Below are 9,987 nucleotides of genomic sequence, written 5' to 3'. Positions count from 1 at the left end.
CATAAAAAGATCATTCTGTGGAACGACAGAGGTTTGGGAGGCTTCCTGACCTCATCAGGCAGGCCATTCCACCAGGTGGGAGCCAGAAAAAAGAACGCTTAAGTATTGGCAACAGACGATCACATCTCTTCGCAAGATTTCACTCTCACAAGGCTTGGGTTGGATCAGTGAAGCAACACATCGAGATAGGTGAACTTGAAGGTTCTAGACCAAAAAGAACTTTACAGATTAGAGCAATCCCATGGATCTATCAAGGGTTGCAATAAGGGAAATCCTCTGACCCCTAGTTCTTGGTGGTCCAACAATTGGTTTCATTCTCTAATCACAATGTATAAATCATTATTTGCAAATAATGGCTTTCCCCCTTGTCTTTTCTCAGCAGCATCGTGCATGGCTCTTGCACGACAAACTACCTCCAGAAGATAGGAGATTGACTGCTATGGAAAACCAAACCGCCATAAACCATTTCTTTCTTCTGGGATTTACTGAAATCTTTTGGATAAAGATTCTCCTCTTCCTCTTGCTCCTCATTGTCTATCTTCTGACTCTATTAGGAAACATGACCATCATTCTTGTGACGGTGCTAAATGGCCATCTGCACACACCAATGTATTTCTTCCTGAGGAACTTCTCCATTGTGGAAATTGGCTTCATCTCCATCACTATCCCCAACATGCTTGTCCAGCTCTTGTCCAGACAGAAGACAATCTCATCAGTAGTTTGTTTCACTCAGGTGTTCTTCACCTACTTTCTTGGCATCATAGAGTTTTGCCTGTTGGCTGTGATGGCCGTCGATCGCTATGTTGCCATTTGCCACCCTTTCCGATACTCCATCATCATGCGTCATAAACTTTGTGTCCAGCTGGTGGTCAGCTGCTGGCTGGTTAGCTTCCTGTGTTCCTTAACACCCATTCTTTTCTTGACTCGTCTTCCTTTTTGTGGCCCCAACACCATTGATCATTTTATGTGTGACAGTGCCCCACTCATCCATTTGGCTTGCTCTGATACACAGTTGGTTGATTTGTTATATCTTGTCATAGCAATTATTGTATTGTTGGGGGCTTTGGTTATTGTTGTCGCTTCTTACATCAAAATTATCTCTGCGGTGCTGCATCTTCCATCTGCTAAGGAGCGGAATCGGACTTTCTCCACTTGCTCCTCACATTTTCTTGTTGTCACTTTGCTCTATGGCAGTTGCATCTTTGTCTATATCCAGCCTGAGCAACAAAGACGCCTGGAGTTCAACAAAGAGGTGTCAATTCTCAACATGCTGGTATGCCCTTTGTTGAACCCCTTCATATACAGCTTCAGGAACAAGAGAATGCAGGAGGCCTTGAGAGTCACTGGTGGCAGATGGTTAAGCAAATGGCGGATCTCAAGCTGGTCCTGCCACTACGAACACTGAGAGCCAAGCTACAAGTGACAAATGACACTTGAACGGCAAGTGTATTTCTCCCTGTTCACTTGCCCTCCACTCAATCCACTTGCCATTCAAGTGTCATTTGTCACTTGTAGCTTGGCCCTGAGAGAATGTAAATGGCTCTGGATCCCAGACCTGGAGTCTTCAGGACTGAGTCTGGAAATTGAACTTGTAACTTAGCTGGGACTCTGTTTGTGTCATCAACAAGACACTTCTGGAGGCACAGAACTGACTAAGAATATGCAATGTTTATAGCAGCCTGAATAGCCCAGTTTACCCTGAGCTTGTTAGACCTCAGAAGCATCAGAAATGGTTAGTTCTTAGATGGGAGAACACCATGGAAGATCTTGGGTGTTATGGAGAAGAAATGGCAAACCACGTTTACTCATCTCTTGCCTTGATAACCCAATGAGGGGTTGGAACTTAAAGACACATGATGATGATGATGATGATGATGATGATGATGATGATGATATCATCATCATCATCATCATCATGATTCAAAATTTTTGTCTTGTGATTGGCAGGTTTATGAACATTCATATCCGTAATAGTGTAAGAAAAAACATATTGGATACATTCACTCTCAAGTTTTCATGGACAGCTGTCTGCCATCAAATATAGAAGAAGCTGAAGTTTTCTGAGGGGAGGGAATATATGGCCTATATCATGTAACCAATGGTTACACAATATAGACTTTTGTCAGTTGTAGACATCTCTTAAATTCAGTCCTCTGAGAGACCAATTAGAAAGGAGCTGAAATTCAACTTGTGTTTCAATTAAGTTAATACTGTCTGAATTTGCACATCACTTGCACAGAGTGAATATTCCCACTCCCGGGATGACTCTTCATGTTCTACAATGGGGAGGTGTGAATTTCACTACAGAAAAGGAGACCTTTAGATTGAGCTGGATTCCTAGATGGATCACCAACTCTTGAAAAACATCAAAGAATCAGAAAATATCCCATCAAAATTCACAGAGGAGAATCAGAGTAATGAAATAGTTTGGATTACCATTTGGATACTACACGCAAAGAAATCTTTTGGTGCCTGGGAATCTTAACTGTTGTAGCATGGAGCTACTCTAGCAGGTGCATAATTATTTCTGTGCTCCTTTGGGAAGTGCATTGAATATCCCCTGGGTGCCATAATAAGCAGAGAGCTTAGCAAAAGATATATACTTCAGGAGATGAGTGTGCAACCTCTCATAGGTTGCCTCCATGTTCACCCCAGTCCAAAAAGGCGGAGAAACACATCTGGAGAATTTGAAGGAAGATAATTTAATGATAAAACATTTTGGAGTTAAATAGCTTGTGCACCTCAAAATTGTTGAAGAGCGTTTAGAGGCTCAGAAATAGACTTGAGGAATAAAACTGTTGGAGACTTTCAGACTGCTTTGCAAAGACAACAGAAAAAAATGTCAACTTCCTCAAAGCCATCATTGGTTCTAGGAGCTCATCCTACGTCAAGGCAATATCTAGTAAACCAGGAAAAACTTTAATGTCCTGCATTCCATGCAGATTTTGCATGGTAAGTGTTTTGCTTAGACTGGTATTTAGATAGTGAATTAAGGTGCATTGATTTAATGCATAACATTCAGCATAATTTATGGCACCATGGTAAGTTGTGGGTTCTTTGCAAGTGGATGGATAACTGTTTCCTTGGGAGCTTGAGGGAAAATGTCCTGAGTTAGTGACTGATTTATGATAGTCATTAAGAGCTAATTAAAGTGTTCCTTACATGATTTTAGCAACAAAGATGGGCAAAGATCCAATTTACAAGTGGTGGCATTCACAGATCCCAGGATCCCGCCAGTATTCATCATGGTTACTAGATCAAAATGGTCCATAATTGGACCCAATGATGTATGAAGAATTTCATTTGCCTGGCTTATATTACAGCCGGTATTTAGATCACAGCACATTTGTGTTATTTTATTTGGAATTTAGACCAGAAGTTGTGCGCAAATTTCTTTTAGAAGATTCTCAGAGCTCAGTAACCTACGCTGTGGCCAAATTCTGCTCTTTAGCTATCAGAAACGTAAACTTCTCTTAGTGAAAAAAACATAATTTTTTTTTCTATTTTCATTATTGTTATTCCATTTTCACCCTTATCCCTTTATGCCTGTGGTTTTCCTGTATTGATAATATTGATTTATTGCTTGTAATCGTATTGTTTTATATTGCTGGCTTTTGCTGTAATAAATTGGATTTGGTTTGGTTTGGTTATTTTATGAGCAAAAACCATTGCAAGGGTGTCACAGCTAATAATCTGTTCATAATAATTCAGATACAGGATTCAGCAGATATTTAATAATAATAATAAGATTGGATTTATATACCACTCTTCAGGACAACCTAACACTCACTCAGAACGGTTTATAATGTGTGTTATTATTATCCCCACAACAATCACCTTGTGAGGTGGGTGGGGCTGAGATAGCTCTGAGAAGCTGGGACTGATCCAAGGTCACCCAGCTGGCATCAAGTGGAGGAGTGGGGAATCAAACCTGGTTCTCCAGATTAGAGTCCTGCTGCTCTTAATCACTACACCAAACTGGCTCTCTTTAGATACTTTAAATAATTGGGAGGGTCTATTCAGTGGAATGTCCCTCATTGGGATTTTAGCAGTAAATGCATTGTCTGAATGAGGACTAAAGTATTACATTTGTCTTCTATTGTTGTATATTCTTAATTAGGTTACCAATTACATGTTGGTTCATTGGCTTATCAAATTTGACTGCAAAAATATCAATTTCTCTTTATTATTTTTAGGAAGTTGCTGGAAATGACAAACCAGACCATGATGGGGGAATTCATACTCTTAGGTCTGACTGACCAACACAAACTTGAAATCTTGATTTTTCTCCTACTGTTCAGTATATATCTGCTGACCATTATGGGGAACTTAGTGATTATTGCAATCACACTGTTTGATCATCATCTCTGCACCCCAATGTATTTCTTCCTCCGACATGTTGCATTTGTAGAGATTGCATACACCACCACCATCATTCCCAAAGCACTGGCCAATATGGTTACAGGCCATAAAACTATCTCTCTGTCTGGTTGTTTCACACAGACATTTCTGTACTTTGGCCTGGGGACTACAGAGTTCTTTTTGCTGGCTGTAATGTCTGTTGACAGGTATGTGGCTGTCTGCAACCCTCTCCGCTACTCAACCATAATGAATACTCGAATCTGCTCATTGCTGGTGCGTTGCAGTTGGGTTGCAGGATTTCTGCTCATTCTGGGTCCAGCAGCTACATTATTTCAGATGTCATTTTGTGGCCCAAATGTCATCAACCATTTTTTCTGTGATAGCGGCCCTTTAATCAAGCTTGCTTGTGTCGACACGAGTCTACTGGAACTCATGGATTTCCTGATTGCTATGTTGTCCCTCATTGGGACTTTAGCAGTAAATCTTGTGTCCTACATCCATATTATTTATAGCATCATGCACATCCCATCAACTGCAGGGAGGCAGAAGGCCTTCTCTACTTGCTCCTCCCACATCACTGTGGTCTCCATCACTTATGGTAGTTGCATTTTCATGTATGTGAAGCCAAAAGGCATCAGCAGATTAGACTTCAGTAAGTCGGTGGCTGTACTTAACACCGTTGTGGCTCCTCTTCTAATACCATTCATATATTGCCTGAGGAACAAACAAGTGAAGGACGCTTTAAGTGGTGTTTTTAGACAAGGAGTTGTGCTGTGTAAGAAGTTAAGATAGGAGACATCGATGTGAAAATTAATCTGAATAGGATATCCACATGAAAATTAAACTCTGCTTTGGGGGTAACATATATGATCAATGTGTAGGCTTACCAATTACCCTCTTGCAATATTTACCAACAAATTGGTTCCCCTCTGGAACTAAATTTTTCTCACCTCTTTGTAACACTGAAATTACTTTTTTTTATTTACACGGTATATGTTTGAGATTGATAGTTTGTGTGTAAAAAAAGATGCAGAAACTATGTAGTGGGATCATGCTTACATCAGTATATGGCAAAAGAAAGAAAATTCATGGAAGTGGCTGTTTAACAAGCAGTCTGCCGTGGCTTTGGGGACAACCTACCCAAGCCACAAAGTTGAACATCATTCCTCTACATAAAACAGTGCAGAGGTCTTAAGCCTCATCTCTCACCCATGCTCCTTAGTCACCCGGTTGTCCCATCAGTTGTGGATCTAGCCACTCAACCCAATCATTGGCTTGGAAATAGATTTTCAGTCTAGGGTTGTCAGGTTCTCTTACCCTCCCCAACAGGAAAAAAAAACGTGATGAACTAACTGAAGAATTTTTAAATAGTCACTTAAGAAATATATTCCAAATATCGGCCGTTTCCACACGGCTTACCTCTCTTCGTAATGTCCCAGTAGATCGCGCAAAAAACGTGGAAGATTGCGTTTCCTCGTGCGAGATTTGTGTGACGTCACGTGACATCGCACAAATCTCGCATGAGGAAACGCGATCTTCCGCATTTTTTGCGCGATCTACCGGGACATTACGAAGAGAGGTAAGCCGTGTGGAAACGGCCATCATTTAGTGGTGTAACAATCTCTCAGGGGTGTCATAAACTATACATACATTATAGCTTGGATACATACAAAAGGCAAAGCATCTCACAAGAAGTATAACGGCAAATGCCATTGGCATATGAATATTCTTGCACTTGGCACTTTGCATTTGCCATTATACTTCTTGTGAGATGCTTTGCCTTTTGTATGTATCCAAGCTATAATGTATGTATAGTTTATGACAGTCCTGAGAGATTGTTACACCACTAAATGATATTTGGAATATATTTCTTAAGTGACTATTTAAAAATCCTTCAGTTAGTTCATCACTTCTTTTTCCTGTTGGGTAGCTGCTTTTACCTTTATACTCTCCTTTCCATGTTTAGTCTCTTACCCTCCCAGCAGGACAGGACGAAACTGGCACTCACCTTTAGAAAGTTTTCATGTGCACTTCCAGGAGCAACATCATTGCACAGGCTGCAGGAGTACTCCCACACTTCCCGCTGGGCTGATTCTTTAAGAATTTGGAGTCCAAATCAGCTTGAGGTGAAGAACAGGACTCCCTCAGCCTGTGTGATGACGTCATTCTTGGAAGCGATTTTGTCACACCGCACTGGGAGTGTGCTCTAGGAGGCCCATTCCCCTGCCTTCCCCCCCTGCCAGCCAGGTGTGTTAGCACGGCCCGCTCCTTCTCAATGTACCAATAAAGAGCTGCTGAGAAGAGAAGCCGAATGGATATTTACATTAAATAGCCTTAAACCCCACAGATTAAACAATGAACGTTCATACCAATGTTTCTTGGGTTAGATTCCTCGCTCTTTGAGTTTAGAAGATGTTGCTGCACCTTTAATATGAAATTGACCTACGAACTGTAATTAGGTGAGCATCCATATATAATTGGGTTTGACCCCTGGTATGACACTTGAGCTCCAGCATCCGCGTCACTCTCTGGGTCTTAAGAAATATTCATACTTATTCAGGGTAAGTTATGTTTGGGGAAATTATTTGATGGTGTAATGTATTGACTTGAGGATACATGGATGTACTGTTTTATGTACTTTATTATCTTGTACACGATATAGTGATCCTACAGCCCCTGAGGAAGTCTTGATGATGAAATCTGCCGTTTAGCCGGCCACGGCTAGTGCTGCCTCCTGTTGGATCCTTTATGCAACATCCTGAGTGACACCTGAAAGAAAAGAAAGAAACAGTTATGGTTATAAATTGACATATACTTACCATTTTGTCTATACCTGGAGTGTCTGCCTTGTTCATAAAAGGACTGGAATAGGACACTGAGTCCCTTGTTTGGATTGGACTGAGATAAGAAATTCTGGATTTTTGGATGTATTATGAATATATGAATGCACTTTCTGTATAATTGTATAGTTATTGAGCACATTGATGTTATTTCTGATTGATCTCATGACATAATATATAGATATATTTTCTCATTTCCTGGGTGGGTTTCCACTTTTCTTGCTGTTGGTTTAGACCAGGATTTGCCTTGTTTCTTTACAAGCCAGGTGAGTGGTGGCAGGGGACAGAGGCTGGGAGCAGAGGATCCCCCACCCCAACCGAAGGAACAGCAACCGTATGTCAGCCTCAGATATTTCAGCATGCTCAGCCCAATTGCAAGCAATGAGCACTTTTCCTGTCAGACCTAGTTATGGCCTATTTTTCCCAGATGACACCAGTGGCAGGCAAACTCCTGGTAGTTTACCCCCATGCCATGACAAATGACAAACTGCCATAGGCAGGCAGGCCACCCAGGCCAACATGCACTGCAAGTGCTCCTAGTGGCAATGTCACTTCCAGAGATTTTATTGTCATACTGGCCATGGGAGTGCTCCCTCACTTCATGTGGGGCTAATTTTGGCCCCAACTAGGCCAATTCTCAAAGTATCAGCCCGACTCAAAGCATGGGAGCTCTCCCGTGGCCAGAAGTGAAGTCATCGCAGAGAGGCCAGAAGCAGATTCATGCAAAGAGTAGCGAAGAGCTCCGATCAGTACCTCCCTTCTCTTCAGTTGCCTAGGAGACAACCCTGGTTCCTTTGGAGGAAATAGCTGCTTTGGAGGGTGGACTGTATGGCATTATACCACACCAAGCTCCCTCCCGTCCCCCAACCCTGCTTTCCCCACGCTCCAACCCCCAAATCTCCAGAACTTTCCAAATCTGGAGTTAGCAATCCCAAACACAGGCAGAGTCAGATTTATTTACAAGCTAGGCAAGCTACAATTTAGAAGCCTCGTAGTATGGGAGTCCTCAACGCCAATTCCTCCCCAACTCAAAATTACTAAATTACCATTTTGTGATAATTCCAGGAGGCTTTTAAACTTGACTAAGTATAGGGCTTCAACAGGTCTTAATCTGGACCTGAGAAGAGGGGTCTGTCGGAAAAAAGGGGCACCTGACCCCTAACACACTTTTTAGGATTGCCCACTTCTGTTTGGCTCCTAGAGAACTAACAGAATTGAACTGATCTCCAAACAACAGAAAGTGGCTGCTTTGGAGGGTGGACTCTGTGGCATTATGCCATATTCAGCTCGCTCCCCTACCATTGCCCAGGCATCACCCCCCATATTTCCAAGAATTTCCAAACTAGGAGTTGGCAACCTTAGAAGCAACCATCTCCTTGAACAAGAAGCAGCCAGATATATAGGAACACCTCCCTAAATTCCTGCTAGAACCCTAAAAGACAACCAATGAATAGGGTTGTCAAGTGTCCAATTTTCCTCTAGACAGTCCAGTTTTCTATCCGGCTGTCCAGGGGAAACATGGTAAAAATACCAGACATATAAATACCTGGTATTTTTGTCCATGGGGAAAGAACTTGGCTGGGCCAACCTCCACTGCATATAGGAAGCAGCAAACCCACGCCCTGAGTATCAGAGAAGAGCCCAGCCAGCCTCCTCCACGCGCAGGAAGTGAAGAGTCTACCCGCTCCAGCCATTGCAGAAGCGACCAGCCAGTGAAGGCAAACATCTAGTTGCAAGTTTTTATTGAAACATGGCATTTATTTATAACAGGATAATCCAATTTGTGAATGATTTAATAGTCTACTGAAACAATGGTCTGCTGAACTGAGGAGCTTTGCAGCAAGAATGAGTGGTAGGAGAACTCACCTTGGCTATGTGAGAACTTACATCCTCAAAACACCAACTGCATGGCTATAAAGAGAGTGAAGTGACCCCAAGGAGACTGATAAACTCTTGTACCAGTCATCCCCCCAAAAGCATTTCTCTATATTTGACTGGTGAACATCCAAGGGTAATCAATTTGTATCCTCACCTATTAGAGTATTCAACCACAAAATTAGTGCCGGGCTGTTTTATGGTGTACCTATATGGATTATGGCTTTCAAAAAGAAAGCGGAAAGAGTTCAATCCCACTTCCAATGGAAAATATTGGGCCTTCCCGTGCGTGTGTCTTATGCGGCCATCTGCCTTGAAACCAATCAAAGACTCCTTGAGACTAAAGCATAGATTAATACTATCAAATTTAGGTTACATCTACATTTTAAGAATAATGAGGATAGCCTCATCTTTCACATGCTGATGGAGTCTCAGTCATCCATGTGGCTCAACCACATAGAAGAAAAAATTAACTCAGTAGGGATTAATATTGAAGATTTATTTTCCCTCACAGAAAAATCATCTTCTGTACTGATCAGACAAAGACTCCTTGACATCGAGATTCAGAATCTCAGGAGTCTTGCAAAAGGCAGAGGGCTGAGAGGGGGAGGGCTGAGAGACAGGTGAGGTGCGGAGGGGAAAGGCAAGGAGGGAGGAAATGGGGTTTTGGGGAGGGCTGAGAGACAGGAGGGGTGCGGAGGGGAAAGGCAAGGAGGGAGGAAATGGGGTTTTGGGGAGGGCTGAGAGACAGGAGGGGTGCGGAGGGGAAAGGCAAGGAGGGAGGAAATGGGGTTTTGGAGGGGGCTGAAGGACAGGTGGGGTGCAGAGGGGAAAGGCAAGGAGGGAGGCAATGGGGTTTTTGAGAGGGCTGAGAGACTAGTGGGGTGCAGAGGGGAAAGGCAAGGAGGGA

General features: G+C 42.5%; 2 protein-coding genes across 2 annotated transcripts; both read left to right on the top strand.

Annotated features, from left to right (window-relative positions):
* The first annotated feature begins 559 nt into the window (after nucleotides 1-559).
* LOC129339811 (olfactory receptor 6C4-like) lies at nucleotides 560-1,405 on the top strand. The gene has a single exon (XM_054994390.1). The coding sequence runs from the start codon at nucleotides 560-562 to the stop codon at nucleotides 1,403-1,405; it is 846 nt and encodes a 281-aa protein (XP_054850365.1).
* A 2,801-nt stretch (nucleotides 1,406-4,206) lies between these two features.
* LOC129338971 (olfactory receptor 49-like) lies at nucleotides 4,207-5,154 on the top strand. Its single transcript, XM_054993545.1, has one exon. It carries the CDS (start codon nucleotides 4,210-4,212, stop codon nucleotides 5,152-5,154), a length of 945 nt encoding a protein of 314 aa, XP_054849520.1. The 5' UTR covers nucleotides 4,207-4,209.
* The last annotated feature ends 4,833 nt before the right edge of the window (nucleotides 5,155-9,987 follow it).

Source organism: Eublepharis macularius, chromosome 12 (genome assembly GCF_028583425.1).
Source record: "Eublepharis macularius isolate TG4126 chromosome 12, MPM_Emac_v1.0, whole genome shotgun sequence".
Taxonomy (NCBI): Eukaryota; Metazoa; Chordata; class Lepidosauria; order Squamata; family Eublepharidae; genus Eublepharis; species Eublepharis macularius.
Note: the sequence above shows the minus strand (reverse complement) of the source record. Positions and strands in the feature narration are given on the sequence as shown.